The sequence below is a fragment of the Camelus ferus genome, chromosome 27, assembly GCF_009834535.1.
Source record: "Camelus ferus isolate YT-003-E chromosome 27, BCGSAC_Cfer_1.0, whole genome shotgun sequence".
In the NCBI taxonomy this organism is placed as follows: domain Eukaryota; kingdom Metazoa; phylum Chordata; class Mammalia; order Artiodactyla; family Camelidae; genus Camelus; species Camelus ferus.
The window spans coordinates 11,721,946-11,746,172 of NC_045722.1; the positions used below are offsets into that span (position 1 = coordinate 11,721,946).

The window sequence follows — 24,227 nt, forward strand, 5'->3', positions numbered from 1 at the left end:
GGACCAAGGTGTAATAATAGCACTCAATTTAACATGATACAACAGTGTATCAGCACTATTAGAGTTTAATAATAAGTCAATGTAAAATATTCTAAGATTTAAAAATAATAACCCTGAAAAAATGAAAAATGCTGACTTATTACAACATCTGTCTACCTAGTTGATGGTTCTTTTATTTATGATTAAATGAAATAAAGTAGATGAAAATGGTGATATGCCATGCAATGTTAAGATATTTAATATAAAGATAAATCTAGCTGGCATAAATTTTCTCAACAAGGTAGATAGACAAGCTTCTCATGGGAGGACTGGTTTTAAGGAAGATAAAAATGACTAAAAGAGTGATGTCATCAAGAATGTTGAGTAAGGACCTCTGAAAAAATTCTCCTCCATAAAAGGAATGAGAACATTGGCAAAAATGGTCAAAATCAAATTTTCCAGAACTTTGGAAATTTAACCAGTTTGCAACAATCCAGGGAGTAGTCACTCAACAAAACAGCTGAATCTCATTAAGAATAGCAAGCTCTGTGGAACTTTAACTTGCTCCAGTCCCAACCTCCTGTTCCCAGCCCCATGGTAGCCTTAAGAGCCCACAATTACAGCAAAAACCAACAGTCCAGGAGCCTCTGGATGGGGCAGAATGGGGTCCAAGCTCCTCCAAAGCCTCATTCCCAGATAACTGTCATTATTTCCTATGTGGCGTTTCCCTGGAAAATGCCACTCAAAAGGCCTCTCTGTATTTGACCTGACTCTGACTCAGAACTCACCAAGCGCAAACAACCTTTTCCCAGGGAGCATTTACTGAAAACAATCAGCAGCAATTGTCAACATCACAGCTGCTTGAGGTGGTGATAACACTTGGGGCAAACAATAAGCTGACCAAAAGTTTAGATGGGAAAACTGGGGAATGAGATGTCCATAGGGGACTCTGCTAACTTAGGTTCCCAGGAGTGTGTCAGAAAAGTCAATGTGCTGTAGGGCCATGTGCATGCCAGGATGGACCCAAGAAGGCCCTCAGCTGTCACCTTTAGCTGACCTTGAGGCTCTGGAAAACAGAAAGTAGAGCTGTAAAATGTGTAGCTGAGTACTGAAGACATGGGCCAATGCACACACAGGGCCCCTCAGCAAAGGCATATAAGAAAATCTCTGTCCAACCCTTAACTGACCACTAAGCTACGCAAGCAGAGACCTTGGCGGCTGCACATGACAGAATACTTGCTTAGAATGCATGAGGTCCTGTTTGACACAACACTGTAAAATGACTATAACTCAATAAAAAAAAAGTTAAAAAGAAAAAAAAAAAGAATGCACAAGGTTCATTCTTCAGTACCTTCATTAAAAACAAACAAACAAATAAATAAACCTAATTACCTCCCCCCACAAAATAAATAATTTTAACTTAAGAAAAAAAATTTCGTTCAGGAAAATAAACAAAGGCAGTAACAGTTAATAACAAACCCTGCTAGGAAGCAGGAGAGGTCTGATTGTCAGAGTTGACTCATTATATTATTTAAAATGGCCAGTTGTCAGCAAAAGATATGAGACGAGGAATTAGAAAGCATGGCTTATACACAGGGGAAAAAAATCATTCAATTAAAAGCATCCCTGAGGAAGTCCAGACATTGGATTTATTAGCCCAAGACTTTAAATTAGCTATCGGAAATATGTTCAAAGAACTTAACAAAAAACCTCTAAAGAACTAAAGGAAATATGAGCCTGATAACTGGCCAAATAGAGAATATCAATAAAGAGACAGAAATCATTTAAAAAAAAAAAGAAATTCTAAAGCTAAAAGGTACATTATCTAAAATGAAATATTCATTAGAGGGCCCAGAAGTTGATCCAAGGTGGTAGAAGAAATAATCAACAAATGTGAAGTAATTGAGATTATTCAATCTGAGGGACAGAAAGAAAAAAGAATGAAGAAAAATGAACAGAGTCTCAGACACCTATGGGACACAATCAAGCGTAACGACATAGACATAGTAGAAGTCCCAGAAGGAGATGAGAGAAAGTGGCAGAAAAAATATTTGAAGAAATGCTGGCTGAAAACTTCCCATGTTTGATGAAAGACATTACATATCCAAGAAGCTCAATAAACCCAAGCAGGATAAAGTCAAAGAGACCAACACTAGACAAATCATAATCAAACTGTTAGAAGTCAGAAGGGAAAAGAGAATCTTGAAAGAATCAAGAAAGCAGCGATCCATCATGTACAAGGAATCCTCAATAAGATTAACAGCTGATCTCTCATCAGAAATATAGAATAACAAAAAGATACTGTGATGATGTAATCAAAGTGCTGAAAGAAAAAAGACTCAACCAAGAATTCTGTATCTTGTAAAATTATTCAAACATTAAGGAGAAATCACCACACACACCCCGCCCCCAACAACAACAACAAAAACCAACACTGGGAATGAGACGTTAGCAGACCAGCCCAACAAGTACAAGACTGCAGGGAGTCCTTCAGGATGAAAGGAAAGGGCACTGGAGAGGTGAATCCACGTGAAGAATTAAAGAGCACTGGTAAAGGTAACTCTATATATAAATGCAAACAACAGAATAACACTATTTTTGTTTGTAATTCTTTCTCCTTTGAGTTAAAGATAAAGCAATGAAAGCAATGATTATAAATCTGTGCTGATGGGCATACAATGTATAAAGATGTAATCTGTATGACAATATAGCAGAAAGAAAGGGGAAGGAAAATCTAACTACACAGGAGCAAAGTTTTTGTACTCCTGAAATTAAATTGGTATTAATCTGAACTAGACAAATTATGATACTAATTGTAATCCCCAGGGAAAGTGGTATCACACAAAATGGTGAAATAGGAAGCTCTAGGGTTTGATCTCGCCACTAAAACTAGTAAACTAGGAAATAAATGATCAGAATAAACTGTTTTGGAACTCTGGAACCTAACTGGACACTGTGACAATCAGGGAGGTGCTTGATGAAGGGAGAGTCTGATCCTCAGTCAAGGGAATGACGTGCACAAACCAGCTACTGTCCTCCTTTCCTCAGCCCCACTGCAGCTGTGGGGACAGGGGTCCACATTCTAGGAGCAGCTGGCTGGTGGCAGGGCAGACAGTGGGAATCCTGTCTTCGAAATTTGGGGTTATGTGCTTCAGTCAGCGTGCCCTGGAGAGTGGAGCCCAGTGGGGCCGGTGCAGACACTTGCCTTGGTTTCTGCTCTCTCCCATTGCAGCAGCTTCCCCCAACTGCCACCTATCAGAAGATTTAAGGGACTGGAACACCTTTTTGTTTTTTCCTTTTTGGAGCCAGACATTTAAGGGAATCTTTATCAGGTCACTGGCTAACCACAGAGATTAACAGAACAGAAACTTCAGTTACCACACAACAAGGTATACACACTTTGTAAAAATAGTTCAGAAAAGGCACAAATGGACAGCCCTCAGTAAGCAAAGATCAGCAATCCCCTCAGAAGTGGGAGAACCTGATTTCCAGAGTTAACAATATTCTGAATATGCTCAGTGAGCTCAAGGAAACCATGAACAAAAAACTAAATTCGGGGGAAAAAAATGTATGAACAAATGAGAATATCAAACAGGTGATAGAAATTGTAAAGAAGAACCAAACAGAGTTTTAGAGATAAAAAGTACAATAACTGAAATGAAAAATTTGCTAGAGGGGTTCAACTTCATATCCAAGCAGGCAGAAGAATCAGTAAACTTGAACATAAGGCAATCAATGTTATCTAGTCTGAGCAGAAAGAAAAAAGGATGAAGAAAAATGAACAAAACCTGAGGGACCTGTGGGACACCATCAAGAACATACAAATATTCGAGTCCTAGAAGAGAAAAAAGGGCAGAAAAAAAATTGAAGAAATAATGGTTGAAAACTTGCTAAATATGATGGAAATATATAGAAACAGGGTGCATACTACTGAAACTAAGCTGGTATTATTCAATAAGTTTTAAGTTTAAGATATTAATTTTACTCTCTGAGGTAATCATTAAGAAAATAATTAGAAAATATACAGAAAAAGAAAGATGATGGGAATCAAAATGGTACACTACAAAAAAAATCAGCTAAATGCACAAAAGGCAGTAATGCAGAAGTGGAAGAACAGAAGAGGTGTAAGGTATCTAAAAAATAAATAGAAAATGGCAAAAGTCCTTTCTCATCAGTAATTAATTAAATGTATATGGATTAAGTGTTCCAATTAAAAACCAGAAATTGGCAGAAGGGTTTTTTTTTTGTAAATATAGACCAACTATATGTTGTTTACAGGCTCACTTTCACTACAAAGACACAATGAGGTTGAAAGTGAAAGGACAGAAAAAGATATTTTGTGCAAAAGAGGGCTGGCATGGCTATGCTATTATAAAACAAAATAGACTTTAAATCAAAAAAGGTTACAAAAGACAAAGTACAGTATATATTGATTAAAAAGAAGTTCAATCCATCAAGTAGATACAATTATAAATATATACACACCTAACAATAGGGACCCAAAATATATGAAGCAAAAAACTGACATAATTGAAGGAAAAAAATAGGTAAGTCAACAATAATAGTTGGAAACTTTAATACTCAACTTTCAATAATGGATGGAACAGTTATACAGAAGATCAACAAGGAAACAGAAAACTTGAATAACACCATAAACCAACCAGACTTAACAGACATCTATAGGACATTCTACCCAACAGGAGCAGAATACACATTCTTCTCAAGCACACATAGAATATTCTCCAAAACAGGCCAAGTGTTAACAAGTCTTGAAAAATTTAAAAAGGCTGAAATCATACACAGTATGTTCTCCAACTATAATGGAATGAAATAGAAATTAGTAACAGAAGGAAATTTGGGAAACTCACAAATATGTGAAAATTAACACACTCCTAAACAACCAATGGATCAAAAAAGAAATCACAAGGGAAACTAGAAAATATTTGGAGATGATGAAATTGAAAACCACAACATACCAAAACTTACAGGATGCAACTAAAGCAGTGCTTAGAGGGGAATTTGTACCTATAAACGCCTGTATTAAAAAAAGAAGTCTGCATTAAAAAAAATTAATAATAACAAAACCTCATTAAAAAACTGAAAAAGATCAAGCTAACACCAAAGCAAGCAGAGGGAAGGAAATAATAAAAACAATAGAAAAAAATCAATGAAACTAAAAGCTGCTTCTTTGAAAAGACCTTTACATTGACAAACCTTTAGCTAGAATGACCAAGAAAAAAGACGGAACACTCAAACTACTACAAAAAAGGGAATATAAATACCAACCTTACAGAAATAAAAAGAATTGTAAGGGAATACTAAGAACAACTGTAAAACAGCAAATTAGAAAACGTAGATGAAATGGATAAATTCCTAGAAAGACACAAACTACTGCAAACAGACTCAAGAAGAAATAGAAAATTTGGATAAACCTGTAACAAGTAAAAAGATGAAATTGGTTATCAAAAAGCTTCTGACAACGAAATACCCAGGCCCAGAAGGCTTCACTGCTGAATTCTACCTGACATTTAAAAAAGAATTAACACTAGGGGGTGGGAAGGGACAGACTGGGATTTTAAAATGCAGAATAGATAAACAAGATTATACTGTATAGCACAGGGAAAAATATACAAGATCTGGTTGTAGCTCATAGCGAAAAAAAAATGTGACAATGAAAAAAAAAAAAAAAGAACATGGTGTTATTACATTAAAATAAATAAATAAATAAAAATAAAAAAGAATTAACACTGTAACAACTTGACCAGGATGCTAAGACAATTCAATGAGCAAAGAATAGTCTTTTCTACACGTGGGGCCGGCACAGCCAGATAGCTACATACAAGAATGACACTATATAATATACAAAAACTAACTCAAAATGAATCAAAGACCTAAATATAAGAGTTTAAACTATTGGATCAAGTAATGGATTTTTAGCTATGACACTAACAATTAAAAACAGTCTGTGTATCAAAAGGACACTATCAAGAAAGTGAAAGGACAACCCACATATTGGGAAAAAATATTTGCAAATCATATATCTAGTAAGAGACTAGTATCTAGAAAATATAAACTCTTACAACTCAACAGTAAAAAGACAAACAACCCAATTTTAAAATGGGCAAAGATTTCTCCAAAGAAGATATACAAATGGCCAGTGAGCACAAGAAAAGATGCTCCACATTAGTCTTCAAGGAATACCACCTCACACCCACTAGAATTAGTAGAATCAAAAAAAGGACAATTGAAAGGTGATGGCAAGATGTGGAGAAATTAGAACCCTCATACACTGGAGTGGGAATGTAAAATTGTTTAGCCACTTTGGACTACAATTTGGTAATTCCTCAAAAAGTTAAACATATAGTTACCATATGATCCAGTAATTTCATTTCTAGGCATATGCCTGAGAATTAAAAACATGTCTACACAAAATCTTGTGTATAAATGAGGACTGGTTTGGGTTCAAGAACCCCCTTCTCTTGGTTACACTAAAATTTAGTACCTTTGGTGCTCTTGAAGTTGTCAAGTTTATGCTCCAGACCTTCTACAGCTGACACAGAATGGCTTCTAGGTAACCCCCGCTTTATTCTCTTTGAAGGAGAAATCATTTCCTGGTTGAAGAGATTTCTTCGAACTTTGGTCACTTCTAAAAGCATTTTTAAAAAGTCAAATATTATCATTAATAAATGCCATATCTGGGAGAAGAAAGATACCCAAAACAGAATTTGCTTGAGGAAACTATTCTACAGACTGATTGCTATATTCATATTTACTAACAGGATTTGTATTCAGCCTCAACTAGGAAAACTGTTCTTTTCAATTCCAGAGGTTTCATTCTTCTTCTTTTGTGTATTTTACTAATTTGCTGGGTTACAGTAGTCCCTCCTTATCTGTGGTTTCGCTTGCCACAGTTTCAGTTACCTGCAGTCAACCACAGTCTAAAAATATTAAATGGAAAAATTCCAAGAATAAACAATTTCTAAATTTTTAATCGTGTGCCTTTCTGAGTAGCGTGATGAAATCTTATACCGTCCTGCTCGGTCCCACCCAAAGCATGAATCATCCCTCCGTCCAGTGTATAACACCTGTTCGTCACTTAGCAGGATTATCAGATCGGCTGTGACGGCAGTGCTGTGTTTAAGTAAACTTTCTTTTACTTAAAACACTTCTTGTGCCCCAAAGCACAAAAGTAGTGATGCTGGCAATTCAGATATGCTGAAGAGAAGTTGTAAAGTGCTTCCATTAAGTGAAAAGTTTCCTAAGGAAAAAACCGTATGCTGAGGTTGCTAAGACCTATGGTAGGAATGAATCATTTATCTGTGAAATTGTGAAGGAAAAATACGTGCTAGTTTTGCTGTCACACTTCAAAACTGCATAAATTATGGCAACAGTGCATGAGAAGTGCTTAGTTAAGATGGAAAAGGCCTTAAATTTGTACCAGATATTTTGAAAGCAAGAGACCACATTCACATAACTTTTATTATAGTATGTTATAACTGTTCTATTTTGTTAATTAGGTATTGTTAGTTTTTACTGTGCCTAATTTATAAATTAAACTTTATCATAGGTATGTATGTATAGGAAAAAACATAGTGTGTATTGGGTTTGGTACTATCTGCAGTTTCAGGCATCCACTAGGGGTCTTAAAACATAAACCCTGTGGATAAGGGGGGAACTGCTGTATTTTAAATCCTCTTCCTAACTCCAGAGCAAGAGAGTTATAACCATCTAAACTCAAAGTTAGGAAAAATAGCTGAAGAGTCAAGAAATACTTGACAAAGCTAGCAGGACAGCCATCTTAAGCGTAAGCAAGACGGCCTAGAGGAGGCTACTCAAAAATTTACCAAAGGTTAAAAAATTCTTCTAAGAGCAAGTCACTTAAATAAAAACCAAATAAATCAGGTTCCACAAACTGGGAGAAGCCCTTATGTTTATCCATCAACAATATAAACATTAACATTAAGGACACCAACAATGCACACCAAAGTTTTGAAAAACGTTTCTCTGTCTCCATTATAAAAGTCTCTGTTACCTGCCTTAGGTTGTCTATGAAACTGATTCATAACCTGACAGGCAAATTTGATTTGAAGTTTCTGAAAAGTTTAATATCTATAGAAAATTTCAAGGAATAATACAACAGAGTTGTCACTAAAATTCACCAACTGTCAAAATTTGTTTTCTCCCCAGACCTTGCTACATTTACACAACTGCCCACCCCTGAATGCTGCAGAGTAAGTTGTAGGCATCACAACTCTTCAGTTTCTTGTATTTCAGCATGTAATGCCTAAGAACAAGAGCATATTATGTAATCCATCTTCAAACTTCTCTCATCATCTCAGTAATATCCTTTATAGCTTCCCCCTAACCCCCTAAATCTAGATCCATGTAGGGATTATGTAGTGCATTAATGTCACACTCCTTTCATACAAAACAGTTCCTCTGCCTCTTTTCTTTTTTGGCTTTCATGTTAATGGTGTTTTTGAAAAATATTTCAGGCCAGCTATTTTGCAAAATGCAGTATTTTGAGATCATGCAAACATCTTACTCCTCTAGCACATGGTATTTGGACGTATTTCATTAACAATTATACAAAACTGTAACTTTTAACCACATGCAACTGCTTAAATACATGCAATCAAAATAAATTTGTCATTGTGTACAGCAAGAAAACAAGTATACCATGTACTGTGTCTTTTACTGGGAGTGGAGGCTGCTGAAGAGTAGGGTGAGAATTCTCCTGAAACACAAGAAAATCCAGTAAGGAAATTACTTAAAAAAAAATTTTTTTTAAATGGCAGTACTGGGGACTGAACCCAGGACCTCGTGCATGCGAGGCAAACACTCTACCACTGAGCTATAACCTCCCTCTACCCCCAAAATTTAAACAGGCATTCATTTAAAATAAAAGAATAAAAATTCTACATGAGACACTTTGATCCTTGCAATTCCACTTGTAGGAATCTGTAACATAAATAGTTGTAAAATACACAAAAACGGCCTGGGAATATACTACACATAGGGTCATCAATGATTACCTCTGAAGAATGGATGCTGAAGAGGCACTAACATTTAACTTTATATAATTTCAATTTTTAAATGATGTTTATGTATACCTCTTATAACTAAAAAAAAAAGAGGAAAAACCATATAAATTAATTAGAGGATGGCTATATCCTTAGGAATTCTCTGTATTAAACTGCTATTTTTTGCTATCATAGTAGAGGATTCAAGTGCCTAAACTCAAATAGCATCTTAACAACAGAATTGTTTTTAAAGATTTTTGTTGTTGTTTTTTTCAATTATGCCACAGTAATAATTGAAGAATGAACTGCCATATAGGAGCAGAAACTTAATAAATGGTATTCTTTGTTAGCCAAAATCAAATCCTGATCTCAGTAAATCTGATTTTAAAGAAGTAAACTTTTTTCGTGGCCAATCAGAAACAGAAGTTTTCAAAAAGAAGTGCTAGAAAGGGCTACAAATTGTGTAAATTCTAGTGAGAAAGGTGGTCTGACACCTTTTGGACTTCACACTCTTCAAACAAAATCTCCAAGGTACTTAAGATTTGTGTCTAATTCACTTCCATGTATTAAAATATAGTAAGAAAGTGACCACTAAATTCTTTAACAGAAATCCCACCTCCAGTTCTAAAGACAGCTATAAGTCTCCAGAAACAGAGCAAAACACTATTATAATGATTAATGCTTCTAGAGCTAGTTCTCAAAGAATTTTAACTCTTTCCATAATTCATGCAGTTTAAAAGTTTCAACACATTCTTTGTCTTTCTTCCTCCCTTAGTAAGACATTAATTCTACTTAATGTAGACTACAGCTGGATTGTTTTGCAACCAGGCAAGTCCTAACATCTACTGCCGCAGAAAAATAATTACCACCTGGCTTCATGAGAGTTTTTTTTTTTTAACTAGTTATTGAAGTAAAACGTATGTACTGAAAACTACTTTTTGGTACACAAAGTCCTATTGTGATTGTACATTATTTTTCAATGGCCTCTTTGCTTATGTTAGTTATTATTTCATGAGTTTTTTAAACTACCTTAAAGGTTTTGAATTAACTTATTGATTCCTAACTTTTTAAAAAATATTACTTCTGTCACATTTTTGTGTAAAATGATTAATCTTAACAAATTTTTATTTCTTTACTCCATACAGTTGTATATACATTCATAGAGATACCTAATTTTCTTTTTTTCTTTTTGTGGGGTTAAGAGATTTTTTTTTTCAATTGAAGTATAGTCAGTTGACAATGCTGTGTCTATTTCTGGTGTACAGCATAATAGTTCAATCATACATATACATACATATATTTGTTTTCATATTATTTTTCATCCTAATTTTATTTCTGTATCCTCCAATGTCTGCTTCTTAAAAGTAAAGACAATGTCTTTCATTATTTATTGTATGAACTCATGCACAAAGGAAGAACTCTGGTAGTACCATTTCTCATTTCCTGGAAATGACTCACGTTTTTTGTAGCTCTCTTGGACACTTTGGGAATTTCAATTTGTCGAAGATTTTGTGAAACCTCTGCAATACTTTTATGTCTTATTGCATTTTTCCTTTTAAAAATAGAAAGAAACAAGTCAATATACACTCGATACAGGTTACAAATAGATTAGAATGGAATTAAATTTTGAAACAAAACACTTAAATAAAAGTCAGTTATCATGAGGTGGGCCTGAACTAACAGCAAAACAAGCCAACTCTAGAATTTCTGAGAGTAACTACTATAGATTTATATTGTTATGAAACAATAAAGCATCATGGAAAATATAAAAAGCTGAAACTCTAAGCTTATCTCATGGAAGGCTCCTAGTTCTTGGAGACCCCACGTGGACTGTCAAGAAGGGCACTGTGGACTACACAATACATACTATATGTTCCCCAGATAATATAAAGAGTGCCAGATGCTCCTTGTTAGGAACTCCAATAACTGGCTTCTGTGATTCAGACAGAAGGGTAAATATTAGTTCAAAAAATTATAGACAAAGATAACTAGACTATGGCTTCAACATGCCCTATGTCAGAATTGTAACAGTGCAAGTAATTTAATTCCTTGGGCTCCTACCTTCTCTTCTTAGCTGATCTGGTACGAATCTCCTCCAGTTGGTCAGATTCAGTGCCACCCGATGCTGATCTATGAGCACTTGATGTAAGAGGCACAGAAAGGGGTGATTTGCTCTCCTGTGTCATGGCGTCATCACTGAAAAAATCTGTAGGAAGGACAGCAGCCAGCTTCTGAGGAATCGCAAACCCTAGGCTGTTGTAAAGATTTCCAAGTGTCTTTGGGATTGAGTCAATATACCTGTGGAACAGATTGGTTAAACATGGAACAGACAGTCACCATTCCACCTCTCTACTCCCTTCCCATCCAACATGAGAAACAGTCCTAACAATTCCATAATTCTGAGGCAACACCCTATGTAGTTCTTGGTAAAATCATTTTAAATTTCCATTAGTAATCATCAAACTTACAATCCCAAAATTTCCTCCAGGAACTTTGCTAGGTATGCTGAGTCTTCAGTTAAATACACCATGCGCAGCAGATCTGTCACCTGAACAAGAATTTAGAAGATTACTACATGGCCTCTGCAGGGAAGCTGCAAGCATCTATAGCATATTCCTAGTGGCACTAAGCAGTATACTTGCCTCCTCCACTACTTGCTCCATATCATCTATGTTTTCATGTATTGAAGGGCACTGCAGACACATCTCCAAACGAATAAATACCTGAAGCTGGCACCTTGAGAGAAAAAAATACTTGGTCATACCTACTTGCAGTGTTACCTAACTGAAATTAAAGTTTCTTCTTTATGCATAGATCTATTTGTAAATAACAATCAAAAAGGACAAAAGCCATTGCTTTCTCCAAATAATGATATTGTTATTAGGTAAACAGGTGACAAACTGCACATTAGAACTTCAGAAAGAATCAGCTACAAAAGCCTCTTTGAGCAATTGGCAATCTATTTTAAACTGATACAAACAAATTTTAGCTTTGTTTGGAGTAATGATTTTAAAAAAAGTAGTTACTTACTCTCTCACTTTGTCTTCCTTATTCAGTTTTCCTACATTCTGTCGAAGACTTTTGCTAGTTTTTAAGAGGCTGTTTTTCACTTGATGTAGGCAGTTCATCTGCAAATACAAAATTATTACACAGAATATTACGTTATTTATTATTTCTAATTTCTTCACAGCTAATGCTCTAAGAAGGGAATTACATCCCCCCTTTTTCCACTTGAATGAAAAACAGTGAAATATTCTTCTTATATCTTTAAAAAGAACATGTAAAACAAGTATCTGAGAGCAGTGGGCATGTATATAGCAAGCCTGTAAATTTCAACTTTCATAAAGTGGTGACTGAGAAGTCTAAGCAAAATGCATTCATATTTCAAAGAAATGTTCTAGGTGACTCTAAAGTGCAGTCAGGGTTAAGAAACACTGGCTTAATACATGCAGCTCAGACGAAGCTAGAGCTTTCATCAGAAGAGAAGTATGTATAATTATCCCAACCTAGCCCGTTTCCTTGATTTCTGCCTTACCAGTTCACCATGTCCACCTTCCAAGGCCTGGCATTGTGCTCACCTCCCTCACTTATTATTTTTGAACCATGTACTCACTGCATAACAGACATTTTCCAAGACATATAAGCCAAACCCACCAACAAGCAGCAACCACTACATTTGTGACAAGTAACATCCAGACTCCCTTACTTCTAATTCCTTGGTGCCTTTGGATTTTAGGAATGCTTTAATGTTTGAGATCATGTTCTGAGCACATGAATACAACACAATTTCTCCTGTAGCCAAGGTCTTTTGGTAATTTTCATGTACGTAAGATAGTAGCTCCTCCTCAGTTTTAAAATCTGTGGGGAAAAAAGTCAAATTGATTATCAGATCCAGCTGAAGTCATTGCAGTTTTAGGCCAGTGATCATCAACTGGGAAGTTTTGCTGCCAAGGGGATTTTTGGCTACGCCTGGGTTGCCGTGACTGGTGGGGAGGGGAAGGGTACTATTGGCATCTAATAGGTGAAGGCCAGGGATACTGCTAAATACCAGAGAATTATCCAGTCTAAAATGTCAAAAGTGCCCAGGCTGGGAAAGTACAGAGATAGTGATTAATTTTAAGTTTTTGCAAATCAAGCATACATATTATAAATTTAAAGGTAGTTAAAAATGGAAAAGAAAGAAACTATACAACCTTCAAACCTAGCAAAAAAAGAAAAAGATGAATAAAGAAAATTTGATTAATCCCATAGCCTGCTAGAAAGGAAAAACAACAATAGAAAGCATAAAATAAGACACTAAAATACGCCCAAGCTTATCAGTATTCATAAATACTTATTTTACAAATACACTTGCTGCTTTAAGGGTAGAAACTGTCGGATTGGATTAAAAAAATTTATACTGTTTATAAGAGACATATCCAAAACACACAATAAAGAAACATTGGAAATAAAGGAATAAAAAAAGGTGCTGCGGCAAACACTAACAAAAAGAAAACTAGTATAACTATATCACTGCCAGGCCAAAACAAACCTTAAGGCATAAAGTTATTAGGAATAAAGAAAAGGAATAATTACAAAAGACATAATCACAAGGAAGATATAAATAATTCTGAATTTGTATGGCCCTAACAAGAAAGCCTCAAAATATATGATGCAAAAATTGGCAGAATTACAAGGGAATTTAGACAAAACTACACAGTGGAAGACTATAATACAATCATCTCAGCTATAGATAAGAGGTAGGAAAAAATTAGTACGAATGTTGAATATTCAAACATTAATAAACTTGATGGGTATATATAGAACCAACTACCCAAGAATTAGAGAATACACATTATTTTCAAAGTACACACAGAATATTACCAAAACTTAACCACACTTTACGCCATAAGAGTTTCAGCAAATATTAGAGAGTCTATATTTTACAGAACACATTGTCTGCAGGTAGGCCAAAAATAGCTAATGACAAAAATAAAACACTCCTTTATATTATAGATGTCAGAAAATATTCAGAATTAAATATCAATGAAAACAGAATACAGCAAACTTATATAATGCAGCTAAATTTAGACTTAAAGGAAAATCTGTAGACTTAAATTATCTTTTTAAAGAAGAAAAATTAAAAACCAAAATAGCTAAGAGTTCAACATAAGAAATAACACAAAAGAATAAATCCAAAAAATAAAATAGGGAAAAAAAAAAGAGATAAACAAAAGATGATTCTTTGAAAAGCCAAATAAAAGAGAGAAATCTATAGCAAGACTAAGCAATTTTTAAAAAGAGATCAAAAGGTATAAACAATATTAGAAGTCAAAAAATAGAGGAGAAATTTGAAATACTATTAAGAGGTAAGGTTAAGGTTCATTCTTTCCATGAATGTATCCAGTTGTTTCAGCACCATCTGTTGCAAAGATTACCCTTGTCCTATTGAATTATTGGAGCCACTGCTGTCAAAAATCAATTAACTACAATTGTGCAGGTCTATTTCTAAAGATAATCTAGTCCAGAAATTGTGCGAATACCACATCACCTTACATATTGTTAATTTTGCTCTCCCTTAAATGTATCATTCACATTCTTATATACCTTATTAGCTCAAAGATGTCTCACTTAAACTGATTATCATCTATGATCTAGCATTCCACAGGAAACAAATCTTTAAAGAGGCAGAAAACTTTTATTTCAGAATTAAAAAAAAAACCCTCAAAGATGTCACCTTTCAATTTTTGCCCCAAGTTCATAAGCTATTGTCACAATCATCCCACAGGACTGGCACTGCCAGTGTGAGCTAAGAATGTGTCCTAAAAATGAGAAACATACTGCAATTCAATACATTTTTTTAAAAAGGAAGAAAAAAGAATAGGAAAATAAAAGCTACTGGAATAAATTCTTCTGCCCAACTTTGAATGACCTCGATAACCTAACCCTTGATTATTCATGAATCTTTTCTCTTTTATTCACAAATGTATAAAATTTCTTTAACCACTTGTCCTATGGCCAAGCCACAGTCCTCCTTCTTTGTGACTTTGCTTATACTAATCCCCCATCTAGCACACTCTTCCTGCCATCTGAACTCTGCTCATTCTTCAAAGTCTCACCTGAGCTCCAGTGGCTCCTTAGAAGCCTTCTCAGCCTCCTCCTGCCCAAAGCTGACTTTCCCTTTCTCCTAGTATGTTTCTCCTAATATGTCTTTACTTCCCAAATGAGCAAGTGTTTTCTGGTGTGTGTATCTGTATTACTGTTATTTGTGGCTGGATCATAAATCTCAAGGGAGGACATTATCTTATTATTTATTATCTTCCCTGTAACACACTTGTGGGCATGTAGTAGATATTGAATAAATGTTCATTAAGGAATATAATTAAAAATTATAAAAATATGAGGGTATTAAAAGTAAACATGGATTCAGACACCAAAATGTAATGAAACTGAGGAATACCTTTGGGTTTAGAACTCCTTTGTGTTCTCCCTCTGTTTTCCAATTTATCTGTTCTTCCACTGGCCATCTTTTGGATCCCTTTCTCCCCAGCTGTGTCTGGACTGCCATCTGGATGTAACTTCTGAGCCTTTACATTCAGTCTTGCAACATTCAGCATCTTTAAGGAACGGCACATGGTATTCATCTTCTGCCTCACTGGAGTACGAGGGACACCTCCTACCAAAACAATGTCATAGGAAGAAAAGTAAAATAACTTTTACTTCTGTGGAATCAAGAACTATTTTAATTCAGATTAAATATCCTGTGTAAGAGTACTGAAATGAAGTATATCCCTTCAGAATGATCTGAATTAGGTAGCTCTTGCATCTCTTTCTACCTACAATACAGGGAGAAAGAGATCTCTGCTTTTAACAGAAGTTTAGGAAATAATCAATGTGATTAGATGATTTTTAGGTAAGGCAAATACCAAACAGACTTATTTTGGTGTTACCCAGTACTCAAGAGACTTGTAATAAAACTCTTTTGAAAGGCATTTAGCAGTCTGCATCCAGAGCTATCTTTTCCCATTTTTTGATATAGTAATTTATTCCTGGAAATTTATGCTAAGGAAATCACCCAAAGAATAAATCACATGCATGATGTACATTATAGTATTATTTATAATGATAAAAACTGAAAACAATCTAAATACTCAACAACATAAGAAATTTGTAAACAAGTTCATGCTGTATAGCATGGGGAGCTATATTCACTATCTTGTAGTAACTGATGGTGAAAAAGAATATGAAAACAAATATATGTATGTTCACATATGACTGAAGCATTATGCTGTACACCAGAAATTGACACACTGTAAACTGACTATACTTCAATAAAAATAAATATATTAAAAAAAGAAAAAAGAAATTTGTAAATTGTTAAGCAATGAGGTAGAATAGTGACTAAAAAGGCAAAGTAGCTGATGAACAAATATTTGTAAGCAGCATATAAAGATGTATTTAAATTAAGTTACAACTAAAAATGAAAATGATTTATTCAGAAGAGGTAAATTGTAGGTGGTTTTTAAAAATCACTATTATACTAATGTAATTATTTTCAAATTTGAAATATAAGAACGTGTCCTTTATTCATTTACCGTTTCAACCTCATTTTAGGGAATGTCAATCTTTTAAAAACATACAGTGTCAAAAAGGACTGCAAGAAACAGCCTTTCTATATGCATACGTTTCTTTTTGCTGTCTTCCTGATTGGACACAGTGGATTCTTCACGAGACTTTCTCTGGTAGAACTCAGAGAGGCAACGTGTTAATTCACTTTCAGTTTTGGAAGACTCTTCCTTATTAGATGAGGCAGCCTGTAGTAACCTGTGAACAAGTCAAGATACCTAGTATAAAGCCAAAATTCTGATTCTCTAAAAAGCTTTAAAAACAAACAACAAAATTCATTATCCTTTTAAAAACTAATCAAAAGATGTCCCCACAAGAAGCCTTCAAAAATATTTTCACAGGAGGGAAAAATCTCCTTCTCACTTAAGATTTGAACAAACTCAGAGGCAGAAGCTACTTGTTCACCAAACCTTTAATCATTACATACAACAGTGATTTTTTTTAATAATAAGATTCTTCACATCCTAGGGTACATGTCTAATTATGGCAACTACTTCACTTCCAGATTTCCATAGTCAGTTATCATTCAGTGTCCATACATTAAAGTGCAAGATGATGCAAATACAGCATAGTAAGTATCACAATGATTCCTGAATAATTCTTTCACACTCTAGTAAACTAATTTGGCACTGATGAGAAGGGGAGGAAATGGGGCAGGGGAGATGATTAGTTATTAAATACTTCTCCACCTACAGCTAAATATGAGTCACTAAGGAAATTATGAAAATGGCACAGCTTTCAAAATATATTATTTGTATTTCACTATTTTATATTATCTGATATCATTTGATTTAAAAGTAGGAGAAAGTTATGGTGACATTAATTGAATTAGTTCATACATGCAGTTCATGAAGCAGATGAATTCTAAGTATATTAGTGTTTCCTTTAACAGTGAGGAAGTTTTGCCATTTTTTTTTCTATTAGTTTTTTTTTCAAATTTACAAATCTTTCAAAGGTTACAGGTAAGTAGAGAAAGTTATTAGATAAGCATGTACCTTCCACCAAGATTAAATACTTGTTAATAATTTGCCATATGTTTCAGATCTTTTTCCGATAAAATAAAGCATCATAAACACAGAGAAAGCTTCACCCAATCTCTTCCCATTCCTTCCTCCCAGAGGTATTCCTAGATTTGTATGTCTGTTACTCAGAGGCATACACATGTAACAAAACCAATATAAATTGCCACTTCGTTGCAAATTTTATAAAAATGGTATCATACATCATCCTTTTGCAATTCTGTTTGTATTCAACATATTTTTCACATGCATATAAATAATTCTAGTTTATTCAGTGAGAGCTGATTTCAATAACCGATACCAAATAAAACATTTTACCAAAATGACTCCATCAAATTTGAACTGGCGCCACTCAGGTTAGAGCAAGGAAACCACTTCTCCAGAACAGCTGCACTCCAGGGAATGGAGCGGCGCAGCTCCTGCTGGGCCCATTCTGGAATAGGAGGAGCTACAGGAACAAAGGAGCAGAGATGGAAGAATTAAAAAGTCATTAGAACCAAAGCAGAGAACTCCAAGCACTTGTTCCTCCCTTGGACTGATGGCATTCTTCCAAAGGACAAAGTGGCATCATTAATGACCTTACTTCATCTGTACCACCAACTCCAATAGGCCCATGTTGTCTAAGAAAAATGCAACCCTGGAAGTGTATAAACACAAGCTTCCTCACTGTTCCTCCAACACACTAGACACACATCCTTCTCAGAGCCTTGCCATCTGCTATTGCCTCTACCTGAAATGTTCTTATTTAGTTTACTGTCTTGTTTCCCTCGACTAGAAAGTAAGCTCCGTGAGAACACAGACCTTTGTCTGTTTTGTTCTATGATATATTCCAGTACCTGAAACAGTGCTGGACACACAACAGGCACTCAATAAATCTGTTGAGTAAGTGAGTGGAAGAAATATCAAACTGATTATCTCTATCTAGCATAAATAAGATTTTCATCATATTAGTAACAACAATGAAGTGGTAGGTAGAATCATAATGGTTTTACACACTCTATTATTAAGTATATTCAAACCAGGTTTCATCTTATACCTTCAGTTTCAAACCAGTTTCACAGAGCCTTTGGCCTCCTCAGAAGTACCTCAGGATTTCTATAAATAATGGTGGTTTAAACTATCAGAAATATTGTAGCTTGCTTTTATTTGTTCTATAACAGGTATCAGGTTCTATTAAGAGCATATTGAAAAAATGCTATGATGCTGGAAAAGATGGTAAAACACTGCCCTAGAGTATGGTAGTTATTGGTTAAAAAGTTTACCAGATGTAGCAGAATCTTCAAGTGAATTGTGAATCTGATTCAATACACCATCCATAACCTCAGAAAAAAGGGAAGTTGAATCTTGGGGGCTCTCTGTCATGACTGTTTGGAGAAAATGTCTTTGAAATTCAGCCTCCTTGGTGTGGAACACAGTGAGAATTGTAGCACTGGTAGAGAAGGGGGAAATGACTCCAGTGACGGGGGGCCAGCCTTCACCAGGGTCCACACTGGCAACCTACACAAGAAGTTCTAATTAGTTGAGAACATGTTGACATGTCTAAAGAAGCATGTAGTTTACTAAAAGCCAGAATGATAGTTTCCTCTGGTGATGATTAATATAAAAGAGAAAACTGTGGAAAAGACAGGCTTGATGGGTATTAGCGCTAAATTGAACTTACTGATCATATAATCCTAAGCCTTCAATTTACAAATATGAAAAACCTAAGGTTACCAGGAATATTTACTAAGCACTTATTATGTACTTATAACTCACTGAATCCTCACAACCACTGAGGTAAAAATTATTATTATCCCCATTTTATAGAGGAAGAATTGAGACTGAGGAGTAAGGTCATTCAGTTAATAAGAGGCAGAAGCCAAGTGTGTATGAATTAAAAATCCTGTACTGTAATTAAAAAAGGGGGGACAGTCAAAACAAAAACTCATGCTCGTAACCGTAAGGCGATTCTGCCACTTACAGGATTTATTCAGATCACACAGAGGGCAGCAGAGCTGAGACCAAATTCAGGTCACCTGACTCCCTGACCTCAGTGCACGGGTCCTGGGTTCAATCCAGTACCTCCTCTAAACATAAATAAATAAATAAACCTAGTTACCCACCCCTCCCCCAAAAGAAAGAACTCACTCATCACTTCACTGCCCTAATATTCCATTTGGCCCACTGCCTTTTCCCTATGTGAATATAATTTAACTTAATTGGGTTCAAGGTACATGCAATTTTATTAACTGTTTCTTCACTAATGAGCATTGTCATGATGCTAAAATATTTGCAAAAACATCATCTGTTTCACTGAGGCTGTATTATGTAGGGCAATCCTTGGCATTTCATAAATGCATGTATTTCACTTTACCAGTGTGTTATTAGACCAAAATAATCTACCACATGGAAGATACCTACCAGATGTAACTCTTCAGCAGTCAGCCTATTTACCAGCTGCTGAAATATCCTTTGAGTTGATTTATTCTCCTCCGGACTTTGTAGCATCCAGCTGTCAGTGCACAAAGTGCTGCTTTTTGGGAGAGACCACTGGGTTACTGTGCCTTTTAGAAAAATTCTGACTGGTTTCTGAAAATGTCTCTGATGCATGGCCAAGGGCTGTAGGGTAACTGTCCATGTTTCTTGAATCTCTTTCCCTGTTAAAAATAAAGAATATTGAAATTCTAATATAAGAAATAGTTCCTTCAGCAACTAGTGCTGGGAAAGCTGGACAGCCACATGTAAATCAATGAAGTTAGAATATTCCCTCACACCATACACAGAAATAAACTCAAAATGGCTTAAAGACTTAAACATAAGACATTATAAACCTCCTAGAAGAAAACATAGGCAAAACATTCTGACATAAATCTTAGCAATGTTCCCCTAGGGCAGTCTACCCAGGCAACAGAAACAAAAGCAGAAATAAGCAAATGGGACCTTATTAAACTTGTAAGCTTTTGCACAGCAGAGGAAACTAAAAACAAAAAGACAACCTACAGAACAGGTAAAAAAATATTTGGAAATGATGAGACTGACAAGGGCTTAGTTTCCAGAGTATACAAAACAGTGCATATAATTTAATAACAACAAAAAAACCCCAATCCAAAAATGGGCAGAAGATCTAAACAAGCAATTGGCCAGTAGGCACATGAAAAAATGCTCAGTATCGCTAATTATCAGAGAAATGCAAATCAAAACTAAAAATTCAAAACTATTTGAGGTATCACCTCACACCAGTCAGAACGGAGTCCACAAACAATAAATGCTGGAGAGGGTTTGCAAAAAGGGGAACCTTCCTGTGCTGCTGGTGGGAATGTAGTTTGGTGCAGCCACTGTGGAAAACAGTATGGTGAGTCCTTAAAAAACTAAAAATAGACTTGCCATGATCCAGTAATCCCACTTCTGGGCATATATCTAGAGGGAACTCTAATTTGAAGATACATGAACCCCGATGTTTACAGCAGCACTATTTACAATAGCTAAGACATGGAAACAACCTAAATGTCCATCAACAGATGACTGGATGAAAAGTATGGTACATATACAATGGACTACTACTCAGGCATAAAAAAGAATAAAACAATGCCATTTGCTGCAACATGAATGGACCTGGAGATGGTCATTCTAAGTAAGTCAGAAAGAGAAAGACAAATATCATATGATATCACTTATATGTGGACTCTAAAAAAACCAAACACAAATAAACGTATTTACAAAACAGAAACAGACTCACAGACATAAAAAACAAATTTATGATTACCAGAGGTGGAGGGAGGGATAAGTCTGGAGTTTGAGATTTGCAGATACTAACTACGATATATAAATAAACAACAAGTTTATACTGTATAGCACAAGAAACTATATTCAATACCTTGTAGCACTATAATGAAAAAGAATATGAAAAGAAATATATGTATGTATATGTATGACTGAAACATTATGCTTTGTACCAGAAAGTGACACATTGTAACTTCAAAAAAAAAAACCAAAAACAGTTCCTAAAAAGAGATTTAATAGTAAGAAGAAAAATATTAGATGTCAGTTGAAGCACTAGTATTGTCACTTAGTTCACACTTCAACCCTCATTCTACTGCCACGAAGTTCTCATAGTAAGTCCATTTAGTTCTATAGGAAAAGCTGTATAAGACTGGTATTATAAGGGCGTGACTTGATGTCAGAACTCAATAATTATGATAGAAGTAAGTGTTCAAGCAATACACACATGTTAAAAAACCCACTGTCTCTTAAATCTGTAACAGTGCATTGTATCTCATGAAGTTAAATTCTAAAGACCATATAAGACAAAATGCTTAAACAAAACTATTCTTGAAATTTCCTTAAATTGCCCATAATGTATAATAATAGTTTTATGTATATGTCACTATATAGTATTATTTGTATGAATCTATAACTCAGAAATTAGATTCACTATAGCAAATCATATGACAAAGCAAATTTATGAAGATTCCAATATGCTGGCTCTTCCTGGTAACAAGCACCATTTTCAGCTTCAATGGAGTAATTTATTTCTTCTGAGTCGCTGATTTTAGATGGTCTTCAATTTATCAATCTCTTCTATTAGGCAGTGAAATCTTACCACCCATTTGCTTGGGCACCTGAACAACATCATCCTTCTTTGCAAAAAAGTTGGGAAACTCTTTAAAATCATTCACTGGCCCTATTTACATGGACTTGCAGTTGTGCCAGAATTTAGTCCTTTCCTGCAGTATCTTTGATTTTGCTCAGACACCTTTTAATTACAAGCATTAACTGAATGCCTAGGCTGCTGGAAATCTTTCAGAAGTTAAAAGCATGGGCCTGCCTTGAAGAAATGAATGAAACCGAGACTAACCAAATGCCCCCCATAATATTTGCTTACCTTCAACAGGGAGAAATAACGTTCCTTCCATCCGTGGAAATGAGGCTTCATACTCAGGAGAATTATAGAGCAAACAGTTTAAAGTGGAATCAGTTGGCAGAGCTGAAATCCATGAAGAGAGGTGAGGTTCCCTTGACAGCTTTCTTTCATTACCAAGAAGTGTTTCCCCAACTTTGGTAAAATCCTGGCTGAAAGTTTCAAATGGCAAGACAGTACCTCCTACATGGTGGAGCAGTTCACATACTGTCCAGTAACCAAGGTGGTCTGGGGATTCCCACAGCTAAAATTAAAGTTACAAAGAAACTTGGGTTATTGTAAGTTAGGCATTATTAAATAAAGCTAAGGGAAATCAGGAGAAAGTAAAGTTGATAGATACATATATTAAAGGATCAAATTACACAATTAATGTATTTGTTGAACCAAACACAAGTTATGGCCAGCATCCCATTACTGTACAGCCCCCGAATATAACTACTATATAATACGCCTCCAAGAAAGCATCTATTTAGTGAAAATAGCACTTCGATTTTCTGCCAAGGAACAGAAGTGATGCAAATCACTAGGGATAAATCATAAAATGTTAGTCTTGTCTGGCCTCTTACCAATTTTTATTAATTGAAAAGTCCGAAGGACCAATTAACTAGCAAGACGTAGTCCCTGTCTTCTAGGATCTTAAAGTCAAGGGTGGAGTAAAACAGCAATAAAATGAAATATTTAACTTAGAATCACAATATACCATGAAAATATTCAGTGAAGGTACTATGGGAAGATGAAGGAGCACCTACCCTAGAATACATCTATCATGCTGGTTTGCCTACTACACAGGTGAGTGAACAACTGTAAACCTTAAATTGCTATGTGAATGTGAAAAATTAGAACTAGAAGTGTCTTCTAGGTCATCTCCAAACTTTCCATTGTATTAAAATTCAAAGAGGGGCATAAGAGTGCCAAAGTTCACAGCAAGGCAATGATAATTATCTAGTCCAAGAACCTAGAAGTCTCTTGGACAATGCTTTCAAATGAGGGCCGTGGCCCTCTGATGGACTTGGATGGACTCTGTATCAATTGAGTGGTTTAAGATCAGTGTTAAAGAAAAAACAAAAAATATCAGAGCACAATATAAAGTGTCACATGTAGTGAAGATAAGCAACGTACTGCAGAACTTTTGCTTCAATTATGTATATCAGTTTGGAAAATACTGTGATAAGATTAATCAGTAGTTTGCTGTTACCACTTATGTGTCCACACCTGTGCTTACTGCTGTGTGGGAGAATGGTAAGCTAATTCAGATATCACAGAACCCAATTAGGATTTTCTTCCAAAGGGAAGCAAAAAATTTGTTGAAATTGTTCCAGCCAGAGGTCCAGCCAGGAAAAAAAAAAGGTGCTTAGCAAATAAAACATAAAACTTTAAAATGAGCTGAAAAGGTAATTAGCTTTGATTAAAAAATAATATATGAATATTATTTAAAAACTCACAATCAGTATATAGAGTATAGCTGTATTTTTCATCTTTATGCATATTATGGAGTAAGTAACAGAGAAGTCCTAGTGGTAGTTTCAAATCTGGGGATTTATAAATGTCCACAAGATTATAAACTCCAAGAGAGCAGGGACCACACCCGTCTGGTTCACTAATGGTGCACTCAGCACCCAGCACACCTAGCAGTTTATTCAACAGCAGATATGTGCTGATTAAGTCAAAAGCATAAAGTTGACAATGTGACAGGGGTCTCCTCTG

At 35.2% G+C, this 24,227-nt stretch overlaps 1 protein-coding gene across 2 annotated transcripts in view; it reads right to left on the bottom strand.

Annotated features, from left to right (window-relative positions):
- The window catches only part of TICRR (TOPBP1 interacting checkpoint and replication regulator), a 36,094-nt gene that overhangs the window by 9,041 nt on the left and 2,826 nt on the right, over window positions 1-24,227 (bottom strand). For both annotated transcript variants that reach the window (XM_032469435.1, XM_032469434.1), the window contains exons 2-15: window positions 22,488-22,767; window positions 20,027-20,262; window positions 18,889-19,123; window positions 17,945-18,074; window positions 16,666-16,805; window positions 15,442-15,657; window positions 12,709-12,860; window positions 12,033-12,130; window positions 11,645-11,738; window positions 11,471-11,550; window positions 11,064-11,300; window positions 10,461-10,554; window positions 8,659-8,716; window positions 6,482-6,625 (exon numbers count right to left, since the gene is read on the bottom strand). In XM_032469435.1, the coding sequence (XP_032325326.1) occupies window positions 6,482-6,625; window positions 8,659-8,716; window positions 10,461-10,554; window positions 11,064-11,300; window positions 11,471-11,550; window positions 11,645-11,738; window positions 12,033-12,130; window positions 12,709-12,860; window positions 15,442-15,657; window positions 16,666-16,805; window positions 17,945-18,074; window positions 18,889-19,123; window positions 20,027-20,262; window positions 22,488-22,767 (2,194 nt within the window). The remainder of the gene's footprint in view (window positions 1-6,481; window positions 6,626-8,658; window positions 8,717-10,460; window positions 10,555-11,063; window positions 11,301-11,470; window positions 11,551-11,644; window positions 11,739-12,032; window positions 12,131-12,708; window positions 12,861-15,441; window positions 15,658-16,665; window positions 16,806-17,944; window positions 18,075-18,888; window positions 19,124-20,026; window positions 20,263-22,487; window positions 22,768-24,227) is intronic.